Below are 23,256 nucleotides of genomic sequence, written 5' to 3'. Positions count from 1 at the left end.
ATCCCATAAAAAAAAAGTTGTGGGAAGAACTGAAAAAGCGTGTGCGAGCAAGGAGGCCTACAAACCTGACTCAGTTACACCAGCTCTGTCAGAAGGAATAGGCCAAAATTCACCCAACTTATTGGGGGAAGCTTGTGGAAGGCTACCCAAAATGTTTGACCCAAGTTAATCAATTTTAAAGGCAATGCTACCAAATACTAATTGAGTGTAAAACTTCTGACCCACTGGGAATGTGATGAAAGAAATAAATAAAAGCTGAAATAAACAATTCTCTCTCCTATTATTTGGACATTTCACATTCTTAAAATAAAGTGCTGATCCTAACTGGCCTAAGATGGGGATTTTTTTACTAGGATTAAATGTCAGAAATTGTGAAATGGAGTTAAAATTTATTTGGCTAAGGTGTATGTAAACTTCAGACTTCAACTGTACATACAGTACCAATCAAAAGTTTGGATACACCTACTCATTCCAGGGTTTTTCTTTTTACTATTTTCTACATTGTATAATAATAGTAACTACATCAAAACTATGAAATAACACATGGAATCATGTCGTAACCAAGAAAGTGTTGAACAAATGAAAATATGTTACATTTGAGATTCTTCAAATAGCCAACATTTGCCTTGATGACAACTTTGCCCATTCTCTCAATCAGCTTCATGAGGTAGTCACCTGAAATGCATTTCAATTAACAGGTGTGCCTTGTTCAAAGTTAATTTGTGGAATTTCTTTCCTTAATGCGTTTGAGCCAATCAGTTATGTTGTACAAGGTAGTGGGGTTATCCAGAAGATAGCCCTATTTAGTAAAATACCAAGTCCATATTATAGCAAGAACAGCTCAAATAAGCAAAGAGAAACGACAGTCCATCATTACTTTAAGACATGGTCAGTCAATCCAGAACATTTCAAGAACTTTGATAGGTTCTTTAAGTGCAGTCACAAAAAACATCAAGTGTTCTGATGAAACTGGCTCTCATGAGGACCAGCACAGGAAAGGAAGACCCAGAGTTACCTCTACTGCAGAGGATAAGTTCATTAGAGTTTACTGCACCTCAGATTACAGCCCAAATAAATACTTCAGAGTTCAAGTAACATACACATGTCAACATCCCCTGTTCAGAGGAGACTGCATGAAGCAGGCCTTCATGGTCGAATTGCTGCGACGAAACCACTACTAAAGGAGACTAAGAAGAAGAAGAGACTTGCTCGGTCTAAGAAAGACAAACAATGGACATTAGACTGGTGGAAATCTGTCCTTTTGATCTGATAAATCCACATTTTTGGTTCCCCCGCCATGTCTTTGTGATGCAGAGTAGGTCAATGGATGATCTTTGAATGTGTAGTTCCCACTGTGAAGCATGAAGGAGGAGGTGTGGGGGTGCTTTGCTATTGATTCTGTCAGTGATTTATGTAGAATTGATGGATTCTATCAAAATGTAACATGTTTCAAGTTAAATTGTCATTTGCATCCTGTTTAGTGAATGATTACTGTGAGTATTAATGGAGTTTAGGCCATGAAACTGTGTGTATGCTTATTTAGAAAGGTTGACCTAATCAGATAAGAGGAAATTGCCTCGGATCAGAGAGCAGGCTTAGGCCCAGAACGGAAGATGGACATGGTGTGATTCTGACATATGGCTAAACAAAGAGAGAACCATGGACGTTCCACAGGGGAAATGAGGGAACCTCATTGGGGTCATAAAATGTATAGCTGGGGAGGTGATGCCTACAAGAGAAGAGTATAAAATGTGTTGTGAGCTTTCTAAATGTATGCACTCAGCTGTTTGTGTCCTTGGTATTAAAGACTTTTCTTGAGTGTTTGGTCTCAATTCCTTATTGCAAAGAGGTTTTAAAAGCATTTTTCTTTCTAACAGAATTCAAGAATTCCGAATTCAATATATTTAGATTTTTAACGCTTTCTGGTTACTACTTTATTCCATATATGTTATTTCATAGTTTTGATGTCTACACAATTATTCTACAATGTAGAAAATAGGACAAAATAAAGAAACTCTTGAATGAGTAGGTGTGTCTAAAATGTTGACTGGTACTGTGTGTGTATGTGTATATTATATACATTTTTTATAATAAAAAATCATAATAAAGCAGTCAAGCTCCATTGGTGACATTAAGCTAGCTGTGGTGTGTGTGTGCTTACCCAACCTTCTCTCCATTGTCTTTATCAAATTGAAGCATGCCCTTATGGCAGTTCTGCTTTTTATTTAAAAACTTCTCTTTTATGTAAAGCTAACATTCTACTCTTATACAATGAGTGTACAAAACATTAAGGACACCTGTTATTCCCATGACAGACTGACCAGGTGAAAGCTATAATTCCTTATTGATGTCACTTGTTATATAAACTTCAATCAGTATAGATGAAGGGGATGAGACAGGCTTAAAAATCCTTCTTTAACCTATGGGTGTCATTCAGAGATTGAATTGGCAAGACAAAAGAATGAAGTGCCTTTGAACGGGGTATGGTAGTAGGCAATGTTCCCTCTAAGCTTTTGTGATCAAATCAATGCCATATTAGCCACTTTCAGTGCAACATACTGAAACAAAACTAACTAGAGATTTTGTTGTAGAGTAGGATTCTATTGCATTGGTGTAGGATTTTATTGCTCAAGACTCGTACTCTACACAGCCCGTACTCTACACAGTCCTATGCGGCATAACCAATCAGAACTACAGTAGGCCTATGTGCAAATGGCCCATTGCCGTATATGGATCTGTGAAATTTACTGTGTTTACAGCTGTGGTTGAGCATAATGTGCTTATTTTGAGATCAAAGCAAGAGCTGCATGTAGCCATTTGTGCACATTTTGTTCATATTCTTTGCTAGTTAGTGAGTTATTAGCCCAGTTATAGATCATTTGCAATCAGCAATAGGGGAGTGATTGCTTCCTAAAAGAGCTCAAAACGTGTACATTCTAGACATCTTTGAAAAGCAAGTCAGGTAAAGAGCTTTTTTTGTTGTATTAAAGTGGCAGTGTTGTATTTTGAGGCAGGCTACATTTTATTTTGTGAAGTGGTTTCTTGCATCAAACAACACAATCTTTTCAGTCACCTTCTTGTCTGTGGATAAACAGGTTCATGTCAAGCCCTGCATGTTTTTCTCAAGTCTCATGGAATGTAGACTTACATTTGAACACAGCACATTGGCTGCTATTGTAGGCTGAATGATAGAACAGCTATTTCCATGTAATGTTATGGGATGCATTTTCTCCATTGTTTTTGATGGTAGGCCTGCATTATGATTATGACCTCAGTAGCCTGCTTGGCCATTGTTAATACTAACTTAAAGCAGGTACAGCCTCAGTGTTCACAGTAAACGCGAGCTGGAAATTGCACAGAACGTTCAAGTTTGCGCTCAGCAGACCTGAAATTTGCTTGGTGCCACATTTTTCTTTAGAGGGAACATTGGTAGTAGGTGCCAGGCTGTGAAGGCTTCTGAGGGGAGGATGGCTCATAATAATGCCTGGAATGGAGCAACTGCAATGGCATCAATCCATTTGTTTGACATTTTTGATACCATTCTGCTCCAGCCATTACCACGAGCCTATCCTCCCAATTAAGGTGTCACCAACCTCCTATGGTGCCAGGTGCACGGTTTGTGTCAAGAACTGCAACACTGCTAGGTTTTTCATGCTCAACGGTTTCCCATGTGTTCAAGAATGGTCCACCACCCAAAGGACATCCAGCTAACTTGACAAAACTATGGGAAGCATTGGAATCAACATGTGCCAGCATCCCTGTGGAAATGCTTTGACACCTTGTAGAGTCCATGCCTCGACAAATTGAGGCTGTTCTGAAGGGGGGGGGGGGGGGGGGGTGCGCAACTCAATATTAGGAAGGTGTTCTTAATATTTGGTATACTGTCTTCTGTATCATGCTTAATCTGAGCAGTAAGTTTGCCATTCTACTGTATTCTTATATCAGAAGATCTGTGTGGTCACACGTTTATTTTGGTCACCACGGCCTGTGGTCTTTTGCCTTGTCATAATGTATAAGGTAATGGAGATATATAATGCATTTGGAAAGTATTCAGACCCCTTGACCTTTTTGTTTTTTCAAAACTTTTTTGTCACACAATACCCCATAATGACAAAGCAAAAACAGGTTAATAGTTTTTTCTGCAAATTTTATAAACTGAAATATCACAATTACATAAGTATTCAGACCCTTTACTCAGTACTTTGTTGAAGCACCTTTGGCAGAGATTGCAGCCTCGAGTCTTCTTGGGTATGACACTACAAGCTTGACACAGCTCTATTTGGGGTGTTTCTCCCATTCTTCTCTGCAGATCTTCTCAAACTTTGTGTGGTTTGTTGGAGCGTCACTACACAGCTATTTTCAGGTCTCTCCAGAGATGTTCGATCGGGTTCTAGTCTGGGCTCTGGCTGGGCCACTCAAGGACATTCAGAGACTGAAAAACATCCCCACAGCATAATGCTGCCACCACTATGCTTCACCATAGGGATGGTGGCAGGTTTCCTTCAGACATGACGCTTGGCATTCAGGCCAACGAGTTCAATCTTGATTTCATCAGACCAGAGAATCTTGTGTCTCGTGGTCTGAGAGTATTTAGGTGCCTTTTGGCAAAATCCAAGCGGGCTATCATGTGCCTTTTACTGAGGAATGTCTTCCATCTGGCCAGTCTACCATAAAGGCCTGATTGGTGTAGTGCTGCAGAGATGTGGAAGGTTCTCCCATCTCCACAGAGGAACTCTAGAACTCTGTCAGAGTGACCTTCTCCCCTGGTTGCTCAGTTTGGCTGGGTGGCCAGCTCTAGGAAGTCTTGGTGATTCCAAACTTCTTCCATTTAAGAATGATGGAGGTCACTGTGTTCTTGGGGACCTTCAATGCTGCAGACATTTTTTTGGTACTCTTCCCCTTTTTTGTGCCTCACTACAATCCTGTCTCGGAGCTCTACGGACAATTCCTTCAACCTCATAGCTTGGTTTTTGCTCTGACATGCACTGTAAACTGTGGGACCTTATATAGACGGTGTGTGCCTTTCCAAATCTTGTCAAATCAATTGACTTTACCACAGGTGGACTCCAAGTTGTTGAAACATCTCAAGGATGATCAATGGAAACAGGATGAACCTGAGCTCAGTTTCAAGTCTCATAGCAAAGGGTCTGAGTACTTATGTAAATAGGGTATTTTCTGTTTTATATTTGCAAAAAATTCTAATAACCTGTTTTTGCTTTATTGTTATGGGGTATTGTGTGTAGATTGAGGATTTTTTTATTGAATCCATTTTAGAATATGGTTTAGTGAAACAATGTGGAAAGTCGAGCGGTCTGGATACATTCCGAATGCACTGTAATTAGCTTGCCCGTATTCTGTTGGCCGGATGTACCGCTGTTTCATGTTCAACTTTTAGTTCCAGGACCAGGGTCGCATTAATTAAGTCATGCAATGGGAAGCATTTTAAAATGAGCGTTTGTTATTGTACAAGTAGTCCCTCCCTGTTTAGGTCAGTTTTTTTTCCATTTGATTCCAAATGACTAGGGCCCTAGCTCTTTGAACTGAGCAGAGTCATGAGCTTATTCATTAGGGGACACTGTAGCAAAGCCTTTTTGCAATTGGAAAAAATTAAAATGTGGGTTTCGTATTGGACAAGCTTCAGGCAGTCCCTCCTTGTTGGTCACTCTTTCTTTCGTTTGGTGCCTAATGAATGTGGGCCTGGGCTCTCGGGAACTTAAGGTTACTCATGTGTTAGCTAGAGTAATGAGTAGTATGTGTCCTGTTTTGTTGTGTAGCACTTGATTTGAAATCCTATTGGACCCTATTGTCTCTAGTTTAGATGGGACTGGGAGCTGAGGAATAGGACATATACACAACCACAGCCAGACAGTTGGAACTGAATGATCAACAGCTATGGCAGCAAAAGAAAATACCCGGCTGACTCACTGTAGTTGGACTGTCAGCTTTGTCTAAACCAGAGGGACTGTGCCTTGCATCTTAGTAGGGTAGATGAATGTGTACATCTGTGTATTCCAGTGAAGACTTGTTTATGATGAATGTGATTATGACAGGCTAGTGCATGAAGATGCCAGGGGCCTGTTCAGGAGGTTGCAGAATGTTCAGACGGAAATAGACAATGACAGGATTGTTCTACGCAATCTATCTAATCATTGTAAGCTCTATGCTATCTGCATTGCAACGTTCTGAATGTTCTACATCACTGAATACACCCCTACTGTTTGAGTCAGAGGCTGAGCTTAGCTCTATGGATGTGTTTAAAATCTGGAGCCAGATGAGGATATTAATATCACAGAAGAAGAGCGATACAAAAGTTAATGTGCTAGAAGTAATGTGTGGAAACACCCCAGGCTTTTGCTAGGTGACTAAGCTATTTGTAAATCTTGTTCAGTTGTAAGTCAAGCGCATGGAACTGCATTGGATACAATAATCTGCTGGTTATTTCTTTAGCAATGCAGACGAGCAGAGAACACACACACTCAGGATGAAACCGACCACAAGGATAAGCTCCAGTCAACACAATAAGAGGATGCCTCACACTGGGCTTCCTTCACCATATCGGGTGGAACTTTACACATTGTCACAGTTTTGTTTTTGTCTCAGACTGGCAACAGCTATCCTGGTCTTAGCCTGGTGCCAGATCTGTTTGTGCTGTCATGCCAAATCCTATGTTCATTGGTGTGTCAATGACCACCATAGGAGTTAGCAAGAAAGCACAAACAGATCTGGGACCAGGCTAGCATGAACTGAAATGTGATGATATAATATATACTTGTTTCACATGATGCAGCTAGGTCACATAAAAGTTAGAAGTGAAGAATAGAGGCACATTCTCTGCCGAGAGCCAACAGAATCATGTTGAGTTTCTAGTTTCTCAAAGCTTCGGTGAGAATGTAGTAACACTGACATGTTATATCACGCTGCGTTGGTGTGTTAGTTCAGTGTGGATGGACAATATGTTGTGTGAAGTTCACCAGTCTTCTGGACAATTCTCTAAAGATATTGTAGTTTTATTGTAGCTATAAAACGTTAAGCAAAATAATTGCTGTTGCAGGCTGGTTGACTATACAATGACAATGACATATTGACTATAAAATCCAGGCATGCAGTGTGGAGACAAGGCGGTTAGATGTCAATCTATCAGCATTTAGGACTAATCAGCCACACACAGAAGCCAAGAGAATTTCCTGTGGCCCCACCAAGCCCTTTACAGAATTCACTGTTTCCATTTCAACTAGACCAGGGCCTATATTCACTAAGGGCAATTCCACGGAAACAGAATGATGAGATTTTTCACTTTAAAATGTGTGTCAAACAAAAAACAATGATTGCAAACTTAAACAAACCATACGACTCTATGGACAAGGACTACTTTTAACAATTTCACCTGAAAAGTTCACATTGTTTTACTTGAACAGTGCAGATGCAAATGCAATTTTGTAAAATATTAATTGGAAATTGTAAAGTCGACCTTGTGCATAGAATTGTATGGTTTGTTTGACTTTGCCATACTTGGTTTATGTTTGGCACATATTATAAAGTAAAATATGTGTTTCAGCATCATTCTGTTGCCGTGGAATTGCCCCTAAGAATCTCAGTATTAGCGCGGATATTAGTTTAGTTTTTTAGATAATAACAATGTTACATGGATAGGTGTCAACCTGATACAAGATCACTACACATACTTTGAAAAGCTTTTTGAATACTGGCCCTGTTATCATTGTAAAACATACAGTAAACACTAACCATCACAATCAGCGATTATATCTACACACTAATGAAATCTGGCAATGCTCTGAATTCAACATCCAATGAGGATGATCACATACAATGCCTGCTGATCTGATTTCTTCCTTCTTACATGCTATGTTGGTAGTCTGGTTCTAGACTAGGTTGAAGATGACTAGGTTAGGACAAGCTAATCATTGCATTATGAAGCTTGTGAAAATAAACAAACGCATGGGACCAGCGCCGTTGCTAACTAGCATCGCTAGTTAGCAATTATTCCACATTTATGCAAAGAGTTATATGATATTGTAATCCTCTTGTCTTCAACCTGTGTTCGAGACATCATCAACAACCCTGTCTGCCATGGAGTACCACTGTCTATTCTGGGAGATGAAGGTGTATGGGATCATAGGAAACTGCAGAACATGCCTGCCATGGAGCTCTGTCATGGAGTTTAATTAATAGTAGGAAAGATGTGTATGTTCTCTCCCATATGAACTGCATCAATGGTGTGTATATGATGTTGGGATGTTTTCTCCCCAGGCTTGTTGATGACAGGTGTGTGGTGCAGCCCGATGCAGGAGACCTTGCCAATCCACCCAAAAAGTTCAGAGGTGAGTGGGAGGAGTCTGACCAGCTGCACAATCACATAGGTCACCAAGTGATAGTTAAATTGACATGCTGCCAAAACACTTGTACTTCACATTTCTTTCCCCCTTACGAGTTCTGACTTTGCTGATAGTGACTTTATTGAGGAAAATGTACTTACTAGGACGGAGCTATATGATTGCCTCACCTAGCTGTTGTAAGATTAATACACTAACTGTAAGTCGCTCTGCATAGGATTGTCTGCTAAATTACTAATATAAAAAACATGTATGTTTGATTCATGTATGTATCCCTCTCACTCTCTAACCCTCCCTGTTTCTATTTCTTTATATCTTTATATGTTTTTTCCTCCATTTCTTTCTTCCTCTCCAAATCTTGTGTGTCTCTCCAGACTGCCTGTTCAAGGTGTGTCCGATGAACAGGTACTCAGCTCAGAAGCAGTTCTGGAAGGCCAAACAGGGCAAACAAGGCAACAACAACACAGAAGAAGACCTATTCAAGAAGTTACAGGTATAAACTGTCTGCAAGTCCTAGTCTTCTTCATTCACAGTCCTGGGCAAGGCAACCACAGGGTGTGCAGGATTTTGATCCATCCTGGCACTAACACAACCGATTCACCGAATCAAGGGCTTAATCATTACTAGTATTAGTGCTGGGTTGGAACAACAGTCTGCACGCCCTGTAGGTCCCCAGGACCTGGACTGAAGAGCACTGCTTTAAAGGGCCAATGAGCAATTGAAACAATATCAAGGCGTTCTTCCAGACACTGTTTGGGTAAAAAGCTGAGGGATGGGGCTGGAGATGTGTAACCACTCTCAAATTCATAGACCGAGCTATGGATGCAAGGACTGATCCTACATTATATCAAAATGATCATTTTAACAATGTTTTGAGGCTGTACAGTGCTTGTTTACATTGTACAACAAACATATATTTTGGGTTCTGATTGGGTACGTCAGTTAAACTATAGCATTGAGGCATTTATAAGTTAAGATTCAATGGGTACACCCAAAAATGGATGTAGAAACTGCTGATTGCACCCTTTTTTTTTAAGTCAACCAAGATCAGTTTGAGCAAGCCGAGGCACACAATCACTTATCTTGATCACATAACTAGTCATTTGAAATGCAAGGTGTTTAGATCAGTGACTGCACAATATGTCTGCAATGTAATCAGTCCCAAACATGTTTTTGTTCATGTCCCAGCATGCAGCAGAACTGGAACAGAAGCAGAATGAGACGGAGAATAAGAAGCTGCTGGGAGAGGTGGTAAAGTACAGTAACGTCATCCAGGTAAAAGCCAACGACAGACAACTCCCTCTTATCTGAGGCTATATCTCTGTTTGCGTTGTGCCAGGAACCTTGTGTTTGTTTTCACTTGGTCACCAAGGCTGCCTTTCTGTTTGTAGTCTGGCCTCTAGTGGCTCACATTGCCATTGAGGCAATTTGTCAGCCTAAATGATGAATGGCACAGAGCAATTTAAGCTTGTTTGTGGCCTCTGTGGTTTAAACAGCCGTATTAAAATAAGTGTTTTGGTCAGGTCCAGTCTTTTGCTGTTAAAAGATAAAGCTTTTTTCATGCTTTAATCTGTGTGCTTCTTTCATGCTAAAGCCAATATTTAAATTACCTGTCTTGAAATGGGAAACTTTTTGAATGATTTTGAATTGGTGAAATGAAATGATGAACTTGCCCTACATCTTACTTTAATAAAAAAACTGTTTCCTAGCAATAAAGAAATGTGATTGGTTAAGATTGGAGTTAGGTGTTGGGGTTGGATTCGAACCATGGACCTTGTGTAAGATGTGTCCTTGTGAATCGGCCCCCTTTATTTTCCCCTCAGCTTCTGCATATAAAGAGTAACAAGTACTTGACGGTGAACAAGCGTCTGCCAGCGCTGCTGGAGAAGAACGCCATGCGTGTGTCTCTGGACCCAGCTGGCAATGAGGGCTCCTGGTTCTACATCCAGCCCTTCTGGAAACTCCGCAGCGAGGGGGATAACGTAGGTACCCCTTTTTAGTGCTGATCTTGGTTCAAGGCCCCCCTATCTATATAATCCTATTAATTATTATCTGAAAGGCAAAACTGATCCTAGATCAGCACTTTTACTGAGCTGCTTTATGAGAAGGGGCCCTGACCTGACTCGCTACAGGCCAGTGCTTTGAATGTACCCTGTAAATAGGGCCAGGAGTTTTTCCCGAACATGTGACCCGGCGATGAAAACTCTTAGCCCTATTTATATGTTATGGTAAACCAAACCTCATGATGAACCTCAGTATTGTTCATAATTATTTAAAGTTTTTAGGGGCTGTCTTAGTATTGAACATTTCCTATTATATTTAGATTGGTATTATGTTGAAGTAATGTCTAATCCTTCTGAAATAACTTGATTGGTTTTCTCCTTTCCTTTTGCTTTAGCATCCTATGGTGGAAGGTATTCTTCTTGTTTGTAGTGCATGGTGTGTGTGTTAGGCCATGATACTTGCTGTGAAAGCATGTTAGCACTAGCCTTGCATGTAGTCATTGAGCATTGAAAAACTTAAGTACGTGAGTGCATTTCCACTAGTCTTCTATAATTAGCCATTTTTAGCCATTACATCACTTTTCCACCTCATATCCATAATCTCCGGTACCAAACCAGTGTCTACATATGTGAAAACGGCACTTTTCTATGATCTGTGGTTAAAAAGATGTTTTCACAGAGTGATTTTTCTAAACCTGCAACGGGTTTCTAGCCCAAGGGAGGGGATTTTCTTGTTCCCCACGTCACCGGGAATATCATAGTGTCTTAACTTTTGTCATGTAGAACTTTTTAATTTTTTTCTACAAAACATAGAAATGTGCAGTTTTCCATGACACTCTTATTGTGCTGGAGATAATGAAAATTAGGTTGAAAAGTGGTGGAGTTGCCCTTTAACTGTTATTGACTAACATATCTGGAAGTTTTAGATTACAGCAATGCTATAGATACTTTTAGTCATGTAGTGTATCAATCTATGTGGACACCTGCTCGTAGAACCATCTCATTCCAAATTCATGGGCGTTAATATGGAGTTGGTCCCCCCTTTTCTGCTATAGCAGCCTCCACTCTTCTAGGAAGGCTTTCCACTAGTTGTTGGAACATTGCTGCAGGGACTTGCTTCCATTCAGCCACAAGAGCATTAGTGAGGTCAGGCACGGATGTTGGGTGATTAGGCCTGGCGGCATTCCAATTCATCCCAATGAATAGGGGTTGAGAGGAACAGGAAAAGTTGGACGAACAGAATCATCTAGAATGTCATTGTATGCTTTAATGTTAAGATCACTGGAACTAATGGGCCTAGTCCGAATCATGAAAAACAGCCCCAGGGCCTCTATGATGGCGCAACTGCCTCGCAGCGCTAGCTGTGCCACCAGGGACTCTGGGTTCGCGCCCAGGCTCTGTCGAAGCCGGTCGTGACCGGGAAGTCCGTGGGGCGTCGCACAATTGGCCAAGCGTCGTCCGCGTTAGGGAGGGTTTGGCCAGTAGGGATATCCTTGTCTCATCGCGCACTAGGGACTCCTGTGGCGGGCCGGGCGCAGTGCACGCTAACCAGGCCGCCAGGTGCACGGTGTTTCCTCCGACACATTGGTGCGGCTGGCTTCGAGTTGGATGCGCGCTGTGTTAAGAAGCAATGCGGTAGGGTTGTGTTTCGGAGGACGCATGGCTTTCGACCTTCGTCTCTCCCAAGCCCGTACGGGAGTTGTAGCGATGAGACAAGATAGTAACTACTAACAGTTGGATACCACGACATTGTGGGTAAAAAAAAAGAAAAACAGCCCCGGACCATTATTCTCCCTCCACCAAACTTGACAGTTGACGCTATGCATTTGGGCAGGTAGCGTTCTCCTGGCATCCTCCAAACATTGATTTGTCTGGCAGATGGTGAAACATGATTCATCGCTCCAGACAATGCGTTTCCACTGCTCCAGAGTCCAATGGCAGCAAGCTTTACACCACTCCAGCTGTTGCGCATGGTGATCTTAAGCTTGTGTGCGGATGCTCGGCCATGGAAACCCATTTTATTAAGCTCCAGAGTAGCAGTTATTATGCTGACGTTGCTTCAAGAGGCGGTTTGGAACTCGGTAGTGAGTGTTGCAACCAAGGGCAGGCCATTTTTATGCGCTGTGTGCTTCATCACTGGGTGGTCCCGTTCTGTAAGATTGTGTGGCCGAGCTTTTAGGCCGAGCCGTTGTTGCTCCTAGACGTTTCCACTTCACAACAACAGCACTTACATTTGACCGGGGCAGCTCTAGCAGGGCAGAAATGTGATGAACTGACTTGTTTGAGCTCTTCAATAAGACCATTCTACTGCCAATGTTTGTCTATTGAGATTGCATGGCTGTGCTAAATTTGTATACAGCTGTCAGCAACGGGTGTGGTTGAAATAGCCGAATCCACAAATTTGAAGGGGTGTCAACATACTTTTGCATGTAAAGTGTAGATAGATTCTACGTCATTATTGGAAAGGGTGCCTTTAAGTAAAATTCTTCTCCTGTCCATTTTTGTCAATTTACATTCTGTTTATTGAGATATGTGTTTTGAATGTAGAGTACAGTTTGAATGGAGATGTTTGAGACTTTGGTGCACACAGGACAGTACACTGCATTCAGCGTTTCACACTACCACACACATGGCTGTATGAGTGAATGAATGTCTATACACTATAAACCCTCGACATGCTTCACTTCCTTAATTTGACCATGGTTTGTGATCATCAACTATTGAAAATGATACACAGAATAAGCCCACTCACTCTATTTGCATTGTTCTGGGGAATGCTTATCTCTTAGATGGATAGTTGCCCTTTGCATGGGACAAGTTGTGACTGTGGACCTTTGCTGTTTGTAGTGTCTCATACCTCTGTCCCATTGTCCTGTGATAGGTCCCATAGGCATCTGCCTCATTTGTATTTATTTTCTACTCTCACTCTACTCTACTTGTAATCATGTGTGTGCTAGTGCCTGACCTGCTGTGGTTGGTCCCTAGGTGGTGGTGGGAGACAAAGTGGTCCTGATGCCCGTGAACGCAGGGCAGCCTCTCCACGCCAGCAACATTGAGCTGCTAGACAACCCTGGCTGCAAGGAGGTAAGATCCATGAAACAATTTGATTGGAGCTACAGTATAGCACTTGCGATATAAAAATGGAAAACCGCATGGAAAACCAGTGCAGGAGGATGATGGCCATGTTGTCTGTCCCAGCCTGCTATCTCCAACAATTCCTGCATTTGTATTTTTAATTATTAATATTTTTATCCCTTCCTCCCCAATTTCGTGGTATCCAATTGATAGTTAGTCTTGTCTCATCGCTGCAACTCCCGTGCGGACTTGGAAGAGGCGAAGGTCGCGAGCCGTGCATCCTCCGAAACCCAACCAAGCCACACTGCTTCTTGACACAATGCCCACTTAACCCAGAAGCCAGCCGCACCAATGTGTCGGAGGAACTACCGAACACCTGGCGACCGTGTCAGCGTGCACTGCGCCTGGCCCACCATAGGAGTTGCTAGTGCGCGATGGGACAAGGACATCCCTGCCGGCCAAATCATTGTCGCATTTTTGAAGACTCCCAAAGAGCTGCTGGTCAGCACGTTTGTCTTTTTAAGCGCATGAGATGCGAGTGGCAGTGGTTCGAATCCAGGCATGTTTTTGTTTAGGCATGTCTTTATTTTCTATCCTTATCCTGACCCTTACCTTACCTACTTGCTAGTATGCCTGAACCTACGGTAAACTTACCCTAACCACTCGCTAGCATGCCATAGCCTAACCTTATCCTAACCTTTAACCATAACGACTTGCTAACGCACCCATATCATAACATGCGTTTGGAAACCTACCAGGTTGCAGTAGATATTCAGATCCTTAAGAATCTTGTCTAGTGGTAGTGCGACAGACTTCAGTCCATACATACCCCCTGGCGAAGGGGTTACAAATGCCACCTCTGACCTGTCTTTCTCTATCGGTCTCCCTCTCTACCTTTCGACTATCGCTGTCCATAAAAATAGTCCCTTCATGGTCGCAGAACTGACATTGTTGCAGGAATGGTTAACCATCTTAGGCTCTGAAAAGACGTGTATAATTCAGGTATAGTCATGACAGTCTGTTGGTCTTCTCTGCTCCTCTACTTGGTTTTTCTGTAGGTGAACGCTGTGAACTGCAACACCAGCTGGAAGGTCACTCTGTTCATGAAGTTCAGTGACTACAGAGAGGACGTCCTCAAAGGAGTCAGTGTTTTTATCTTACCTCTTCTACATGCTGTCCGCCTAATGTCCTTCAGTGCAGACAGAGGGTTGTATGGAAATGTTGTTGATGGGGGGGGCTCTCCGTCTCAGGTGAAATAATTAATGCTGTCACATCCACATTTTAAAGTACAATTTTTTTTAATGCTTCACAAATAGTTATTATGGCATCATGATTATAATAATACAATTATATGCATTTATGCTCAGTTGATAACTCAAATCAAGTGTTACTTTAAAGTATTTATTTCGTTTCTTAGCCCAAACAGCTAAACCATGTTGTCGTCTCTCAGGGTGATGTGGTACGTCTGTTCCACGCTGAACAAGAGAAGTTCTTGACATGTGACGAATACAGGAATCAGCAGCACATCTTCCTCAGGACCACCCTGAGACAGTCTGCCACCTCTGCCACCAGCTCCAAAGCACTCTGGGAAATAGAGGTACCTACTGCACTATTTGCCTACTGCAATGGTTCCGTCCCAGTTCTCCCAGTGTTCACCCGTGCACTCCTCCCCACACATGTATTGGTGTGGGTTAGATTCCACCATATTTCTTACACCAGTCCTTTGCCTTTAATTTGAACAAAGTCAAGTGAACAAGTGTATACTTAGAACTGAGAATTGGGACAGAGCTAGAAGTACTTTCTCTGCTCAGATTTTAGCTCATAATTTTGTAGAACTAGTGGAAAAACCTGTTTTGATTAGGAAATTCCCCAGAGGGAGATTAAACAAGTGTCTTCCTCGTAAACAAATACATTACCTCATACTATGATGTTATTAATGGAGCTGAGTGATGTTGAGAACTCTTTCTTCGTTGATCAGTGTGTTTTTAAATGTTTTTCTCTGTCAGGTTGTGCACTACGACCCCTGCAGAGGGGGTGCCGGCCAATGGAACAGCCTGTTTCGCTTCAAACACCTGGCCACTGGAAACTACCTGGCTGCAGAGGTAGGCTGTTACCTTCTCCCCTCTTCTCTCTCTTTGACTGTGTGTCAAACGGTTGTCGTGGTTATCGGTTGTCTTGTCATTGTGTTTTGACTCTGCTTCTCAATTTGAATACCGTTCATTTAAATACTCTATCCATGAATGACTCATCTTGTACAGTAATACAGGATGTTGTTCACTTTCATAGCTTTTTTTATTTCCAAAAACCCACAATATAATACAGTCCATGTAAGATAATACCTATCTTATCACATGATGGAACATTTTTTACTAAAATGTGCAATTACCAATGCTACCAACTCATGTTTGAGTGTTTTCTGACTTGACTGATTGCCAATGTGTGGGTGTTTTCCACTCCGGTTAACATCCTGTCACCGTTGGTTAATCCCTACTTTACATAAAACTGAGAGAAATGCCAACAGACCACAATGCAGCTTTCTGTGTAGACTACTGTCTCTGTACTGTCTCTGTTGTCTCTTATGTCAGTCCTCTCTCTGTGGTCAGGCTGTAAGGGTGCTGGTCTAGAATCAGGTCTTCCCTGTCCACATAATCCTATTAATTATGATCTAAAAGTAAACACTGATCCTATATCAGCTCTGAGATTCTTTGAATACTGTGTGCTTTAGCTAACCCTACTGATTACTCATGTATGGCATGAAAACTGTAGTCCTAGGAGTTGGGATTTGGCTAGGCCTCTAGCTACAGACTGTTTCTGTGCATTATACATCTACGATCAGGCTTGTAGTGAGCAGATGTTGATGTTCCAGACGTGCTGCAGATGGCAGTGTTCCCATTTTTATGGCCTAGTGATGGGTGTTCCGAGTCTTTATGGTGAACCGGATAGTTTGGCTACGTTCACCTAAAATGAGCCGTTCATTTGGTTCCTAAACGGCTCATTGTTCAGTAGTGCTTAGAAAAAAACGGACAAATTTCACATTTCCTACCATTATGTCAGAATGTGAAATGTGAGTTCAAATACATTTTACCTGATGAAATTAGATTACTGTGAAATCACTGCAAAATTGAGCATGAACCTATTGTTCCTGCAGTGAAAAATGACCATTTTCAGATAATGTTTTCATCACTTATCTATAATCGTTGAGCTCAAAATCAGGATGCCAATCAAGGAGCGAAATGAACAGCTCTTTCACAGATGCGATTCGGTTCCCTAAGTTCATAAAAAAGATCTGTTCAAAAAGAGCAAGCGACCCATCACCATTATGGCCCTCTCTCTCTAATCTCCTTCATTGTGCTGTACAGGTGCAGCACTGCAAGGAGAATTTCCCGAAGGAGATAATAAAGTGAATCAAATCTGTCAACTTAATCACAATCAACAAACGGTTCATCTAGAATAGTTTCTCAGACAATATTGGGAAGAGTGTGGGGTCTGAATAGTTGGCTGTGAGGAAAATGTTACCGTTGATGAAGAAAGTGACTGACTGAGTGACTTTCTTGTCTTTCTATAGATTAACCCTGATTTCCGGGATGAAAGTGTGGCATCTAAAGCAGAGGTGAATCAGGTTAGTGAAACACTGGTTTTAGTCTGGACCTCATACCATGTGGTTGAAATCAGTGGAAATATCTATGAGTATTCTGGTGTGTGTGGTGTTTAACAATGCATGACCACGGTCTCTTAGATGAGATTTTACTAACAGTACTGCGTAAAGGGTAGATCAAAAGCTTAGGGAACTGTGCATCCTCTGTGTTTCTGCTAAGAGAGCAACTTTGTGGGTGTGTTTCTATGCATTCATAGAGGGAGTGTACCTGTCAAACCCCGGGCCTCCTGCTGGGCCCTCTGTTCTCTCACACCACCACGCTCAAACTCCTATTATGCAATACCTTTTCCTCTCTTACACTCACTAGCAAGAACAGACTCATCCGCTCACATGCAAACTCTTTCTTCCCTTCTTTCCTCTCTCTCTTTTTATCTTTCTCTCTCTCTCACATGCACGCGCACACATACTCACAACATACACAACCAGGGGTTGGAACCAAAATTATTTTCCAATCGTTTCGTTCTGAACAGAACCCCCGTTTTTTTGTTCCGTTCTACAGTTCCGAGCAGAAAAAAAAGTATTGGTTTATATCATTCCTTTTTTAACCTTCTTTTTTTTTGCTCATTAAATGACTTCACCAATCAGTGTGGATAGAGCAGGCAAGCTAGTTGTTTACAGGTGTGATAGGCTACACTTGTCTGTCCATGGCACAAGATGCTACTGAAATGTTGCAGGTGGTGAGAGAGCCAGAGAGGGTTGAAGAGGAGGCTTGAAGCGCTGGCCATCTAGTTATGATATGCATTATATAATTATGTCCACAGAATTATACCTAGGAGGAGTGGCTTCTATGGAGGAACTTTTACATTTCCTTTGAGCTAGCTATTTTTGTAGTTAATAAGTGAAACTTGATAACTAGGCCTATAGTATCCTTATCTAGCATTGAAGAAATGTATCTGTTCTTCTCTATCCAATTAAAAATATTCTCCCTATCTTCTGAAATAGGCTTGTAACGTCGGTACAGTAGCCTATGATTCGAAGGGGGGAAGGGGCAGGTTGCCTAAACATGCGCTCACACACACACTGGCAAAGATCTTTAACTTGCAGGCAGACACTGGAATATGTTTCTGAGTGACAGTGAGGACTTTGCATAAGCGCTTTGTTGTATTTTTTGTGGGACTAGAAAATAATGCCTGGAACGTTATTAACCGATACCCACGCTTTTAAAATAACTGGCCTGTTCTGGTATAGTATGGATCACTTTAATTCCAGGTTCCATTTCGGTTCCTTAAATGTTATTTTCCGTTTTTCTGTTCTTTTCCAACCGCTGGACACAATGTAGACAATGTACAAACTCTATTTCAATACAGACTTTCCTCCTCTTGCTGACCTTCTGCATTGGTATTCTGCCTCCGCTCACACAAGAACACCAACTCGTCTCAGACACTCAGTGGGCCCCTTATATAACGTCTGAGTGTGGGGGTGCTCTTTGAGAGAGCGAGATAGAGGAGGGGAGACAGACGTGCTGTCTGCTCTGCTGTTATGTACTGCTGGATGGTGTGAGTCACCCAGAGGAGAGGAGGTGATAAGGCACAGGGGTGGCTCAGAGGAGCTCTTTCCCATTGACATGCATAGAGCACAGCGGTTAACCCTCCCAGGACTGGCCTGTTATCTGTCTGCAGCATCCACACAGTGCAATCCAAACCTCATCCACTATCTCATTGTAATAACAACAATTTATTAGATCTTTTTTTTTTTAACAGCGCTTTGAATCTGTGGCACAGGTTTATTGATATTAGCATTGAGAATGCTTTAGGTGCAAGAACTTTGGTATCCATCTTTGTGTGTCTGCTGTCTGTCTGCAGACGGAGACAGATACAGCGTACTCCAAGAGGAAGCGTCAGGCTGCAGAGAAGATAGCCTGCACCCTGGTGTCTGTGCCCCATGGCAACGACATCGCTTCTCTGTTTGAGCTGGACGCCACCACGCTGCAGATGGCTGACTGTCTGGTGCCCAGGTCAGACAATGGCCCCTAAAACACATTTAAAAATATCTGAAACACTGTATACATTTAAAGGACTCTTGGAAGAGATCTCGAACATCCTAAGAAACAATATACACACTCAACTAGTGCAAAGAGATGTGTTTTTTGAGGTGGGTTAGAACTAGGTTGACTATTTTCCTATTGAAAACTACAACTGCGTACAACGTCCCACAGTTCGTTCTTGATTTGATGTTTCTCATGCTTGATAGTATTTCTCTCTAGAGAAACGGAGCATTGAGCTCACAAAAAAAAAAAAAAAAAAATTGAATTCAAGTAATTGACCCTACGGAATTTCAGTTAATCGCTCAGCACTACTCAAAACACACTTCAAACACACTGTGCCTTCCCTCAGGAACTCGTACGTACGGCTGAGACACCTATGTACCAACACCTGGGTGAGCAGCACCAACTTCCCCATCGACGCTGAGGAGGAGCGCCCCGTCATGCTCAAGGTCCAATACTACACCCCTGCTGTTTAAGTTCCACTTCTGATATTGTGCTTATCACAATGTAGTCAACCTTTTCCCCCAAAACTTTTCAACATTGTAAGTTACTATTAGACATAGGTTTGATTCTGGTGTTTGGAGGGATTGTTGTTGAGTCCATAAGCCTACAGTACATGAGTCGTTAATTTCATACTGAATTCCCTCTACCCACAGATTGGCACGTGCCCTACGAAGGAGGACAAGGAGGCATTTGCTATTGTCTCTGTACCCCTGTTTGAGGTCCGAGACCTGGACTTTGCCAACGATGCCAACAAGGTCCTGGAGTCGACCGTGAAGAAGCTGCAGTATGGCAACATTGCTCAGAACGAGAGGAGGTACAGCACAGTCCTGCTGACACAACCAATACATCCTGGCTGTGTCTGGAAATGTCGCTTGCCAGCAAATCCTTGCTTCCTCCTTACTTGTTTTTTAAAATTCCTTGCTCCTCTCTCAAAGTGCATTTGAGGAGGGGGTCGAGGGAGCCAAATGTTTTATTTTACCTTTATTTAACTAGGCAAGTCAGTTAAGAGTCAGTCAAATGGAGGAAACCAGGACAAAGAAAGCAAGGATTTGACGGCCAGTAACGTTGTTAGACGTGCAATTGAAAAGCTCCTGAGTAATATACAACGTGATAGAGTCCGTATCGGAGCTACATTATGTCCCCTAGTACCACAGCCAACAGGGTTACACTGTTTATTTGGTGCAATACTATGTAATTCAATCTGTTTTCAATTAGTATTTTTATTGCATGTATTTATTTCCTCATTCTCTGTGGAATCTCTGTGTCTGCAATAACTGTCTCTCAGACAGATAATGTGTTCTGTGTCTGCAATAACTGTCTCTCAGACAGATAATGTGTTCTGTGTCTGCAATAACTGTCTCTCAGACAGATAATGTGTTCTGTGTTTGCAATAACTGTCTCTCAGACAGATAATGTGTTCTGTGTCTGCAATAACTGTCTCTCAGACAGATAATGTGTTCTGTGTCTGCAATAACTGTCTCTCAGACAGATAATGTGTTCTGTGTCTGCAATAACTGTCTCTCAGACAGATAATGTGTTCTGTGTCTGCAATAACTGTCTCTCAGACAGGTAATGTGTTCTGTGTCTGCAATAACGGTCTCTCAGACAGATAATGTGTTCTGTGTCTGCAATAACGGTCTCTCAGACAGATAATGTGTTCTGTGTCTGCAATAACTGTCTCTCAGACAGATAATGTGTTCTGTGTCTGCAATAACTGTCTCTCAGACAGATAATGTGTTCTGTGTAATTAACTAATGTTCTTTTGCGGGCCCGTGTTTCCCAGGTTTGTGACCAAGCTGTTGGAGGACCTGATCTTCTTTGTGTGCGAGGTCCCCAACAACGGTCAGGACGTGCTGTCTGTGGTCATCTCCAACCCCAACAGGGAAAGGCAGAAACTAATGAGGGAACAGAACATTCTAGCCCAGGTCAGCTCACTCATACACACACTCTCCCAGAATATCACCTAAAGGAGTATCTAAAGGAGTATCCTCTAGCTTTGGTCTTGAGTCTGATTCTGCTTTGGCCGGTTCCTGTGCTGTCTGTCATTGTCATAACAAATATATTGGGTAATGATGACAGAGAAGCTTTTTGTATCTTACAAACACTGTTAAATTGAGCTACAAGTGTGCAGATTTATTTTGACTTCATAGACGTATTGGCTAACGCAGAAGCAGACTGGCACCCAAGCTAGAAGGTGAATTCCACTGTCTCCTTCCACATTACACTGTGACTTATTAGAGTGCAGAGAGCAGGCTCCCTCTGATCACAGTAATTGAAGGAATTAATAATTCAAGTCAATTCTGCCTAAGGCTGTGCTAATAGCATTGTCATAGCATTGTTAGTAGTAATGATGCTGGCAGTGGTAGTTACTGTGATTAGGGATGATACGGACAACAAAATAATCAGAATCATGAACAAGTAATTTTGTCTGTCTCTGATCTCTTCTGCTGTCTGCTTTCTCCAGATTTTTGGTATTCTGAAGGCTCCATTCACGGACCAGGGGGAGGGTCCCATGCTGAAGCTGGAGGACTTGGGGGACCAGCGCTACGCTCCCTTTAAGTACATGCTGCAGCTGTGCTACCGGGTGCTGCGCCACTCCCAACAGGACTACCGCAAGAACCAGGCTAGTAGCACTGTAGCTTTGTCCAACTCACAACCCTGACTCTATCTTGGTCTATATGATCAATAACTAACTGTATGTTATATAAGTAAGCAATTTGGCCGGAGGGGGTGTGGTATATGGCCAATATATCACAGCTAAGGGCTGTGTCCAGGCACTCCGCGATGCGTCGTGCCTAAGAACAGCCTTTAGCTGTGGTATACTGGCTATATACCATAACCCCCCCGAGGTGCCTTATTGCTATTGTAAACTGGTTACCATCATTAGAGCAGCAAAAATTAATATTTTGTCATACCCGTGGTATACGGTCTGATATACCACGACTGTCAGCCAATCAGCATTCAGGGCTCGAACCACCCAGTTTATAATATAAGCTTATATTTAGGCAGTCGTGTTTGGGAACGATGAAGATCCATTGTATGCTGGTTGAAGTATCTCAAGTTCATATACACAACCCAGATGTATTCCTATAAGGGTATCCATTTCGACTAACTGGTCTCCTTCTGCCCTCCAGGAGTACATAGCCAAGAAGTTCTCCATCATGCAGTCTCAGATCGGTTATGAGATCCTGGCGGAGGACACAATTACAGCTCTGCTCCACAACAACCGCAAGCTGCTGGAGAAACACATCACAGCCAAGGAGATTGAGACCTTCGTCAAACTGCTGCGACGCAACCGAGAGCCCAGGTCAGGACAGAGCAGTACAGGGAGGAGGAATATACCTAACACACATTATAAACTGGATGGTTCAAGCCCTGAAAGCCGTGGTATATCAGACCGTATATCACGGATATGACAAAATATATATTTGTACTGTTCAAATTATGTTGGTAACCAGTTTATAATAGTAATAAGGCACCTCGGGGGTATATGGCCAATATACCACAGCTAAGGGCTGTATCCAGGCACTCTGCGTTTCGTCGTGCTAAGAACAGTCCTTACCCGTGATATATTGGCCATATACCATGCACCCTTGGGCCTTATTGCATAATTATAACATGCATATATGACACACCCCCACACACATTTGATCCACAAATAGATATGCACACTGGGGCTAAAAAGCACAATGTGCCACACAAACAAAAAATGTATATTACTGTATATTTGTGTTGCCTATGATTGTTAGGTATTGGTAAGCCACTCTACTGGGTTCAACGTCTTTGAGCATATTTAGTCCAATACGTTTGGTTGTCCTCTTCTGTCCAATCAGGTTCCTGGACTATCTGTCAGACCTGTGTGTGTCCAATAAGACGGCCATTCCAGTGACACAGGAGCTTATCTGTAAATTCATGTTGAACTCCGCCAATGCTGACATCCTCATCCAGACCAAGTGAGTCTCACGCACACATATACACACGCCTGTGCGCTCTACCTAACACTGGTGGCCAGGTTTTCAGATTGGGGACTGATGTTTGACCTGGCTGTGCTATACACTAGAAGTTCACAATCACATAAGCTGGTATATCTGTGTAAGAAGGCACCGCATGGGTGAATGTCATTAAGCTGGTGTATGCAGATGTGCAAAGAGAAGTAGCAGATCTTGTGTGTGGTAGTGTATACGT

The 23,256-nt window shown here is 42.3% G+C and overlaps 1 protein-coding gene across 2 annotated transcripts in view; it reads left to right on the top strand.

Moving 5' to 3' along the window:
- Positions 1 to 23,256, top strand: part of LOC110497694 (inositol 1,4,5-trisphosphate receptor type 2) — a 170,024-nt gene that overhangs the window by 12,230 nt on the left and 134,538 nt on the right. For both annotated transcript variants that reach the window (XM_036956593.1, XM_036956603.1), the window contains exons 2-17: positions 8,269 to 8,339; positions 8,726 to 8,844; positions 9,540 to 9,626; positions 10,175 to 10,333; positions 13,340 to 13,438; positions 14,488 to 14,571; positions 14,880 to 15,026; positions 15,436 to 15,531; positions 16,995 to 17,048; positions 18,887 to 19,038; positions 19,418 to 19,517; positions 19,725 to 19,885; positions 20,855 to 20,996; positions 21,536 to 21,694; positions 22,206 to 22,378; positions 22,905 to 23,024. In XM_036956593.1, the coding sequence (XP_036812488.1) occupies positions 8,269 to 8,339; positions 8,726 to 8,844; positions 9,540 to 9,626; positions 10,175 to 10,333; positions 13,340 to 13,438; positions 14,488 to 14,571; positions 14,880 to 15,026; positions 15,436 to 15,531; positions 16,995 to 17,048; positions 18,887 to 19,038; positions 19,418 to 19,517; positions 19,725 to 19,885; positions 20,855 to 20,996; positions 21,536 to 21,694; positions 22,206 to 22,378; positions 22,905 to 23,024 (1,923 nt within the window). The remainder of the gene's footprint in view (positions 1 to 8,268; positions 8,340 to 8,725; positions 8,845 to 9,539; positions 9,627 to 10,174; positions 10,334 to 13,339; positions 13,439 to 14,487; positions 14,572 to 14,879; positions 15,027 to 15,435; positions 15,532 to 16,994; positions 17,049 to 18,886; positions 19,039 to 19,417; positions 19,518 to 19,724; positions 19,886 to 20,854; positions 20,997 to 21,535; positions 21,695 to 22,205; positions 22,379 to 22,904; positions 23,025 to 23,256) is intronic.

The sequence above is a fragment of the Oncorhynchus mykiss genome, chromosome 2, assembly GCF_013265735.2.
Source record: "Oncorhynchus mykiss isolate Arlee chromosome 2, USDA_OmykA_1.1, whole genome shotgun sequence".
NCBI lineage: Eukaryota > Metazoa > Chordata > Actinopteri > Salmoniformes > Salmonidae > Oncorhynchus > Oncorhynchus mykiss.
Note: the sequence above shows the minus strand (reverse complement) of the source record. Positions and strands in the feature narration are given on the sequence as shown.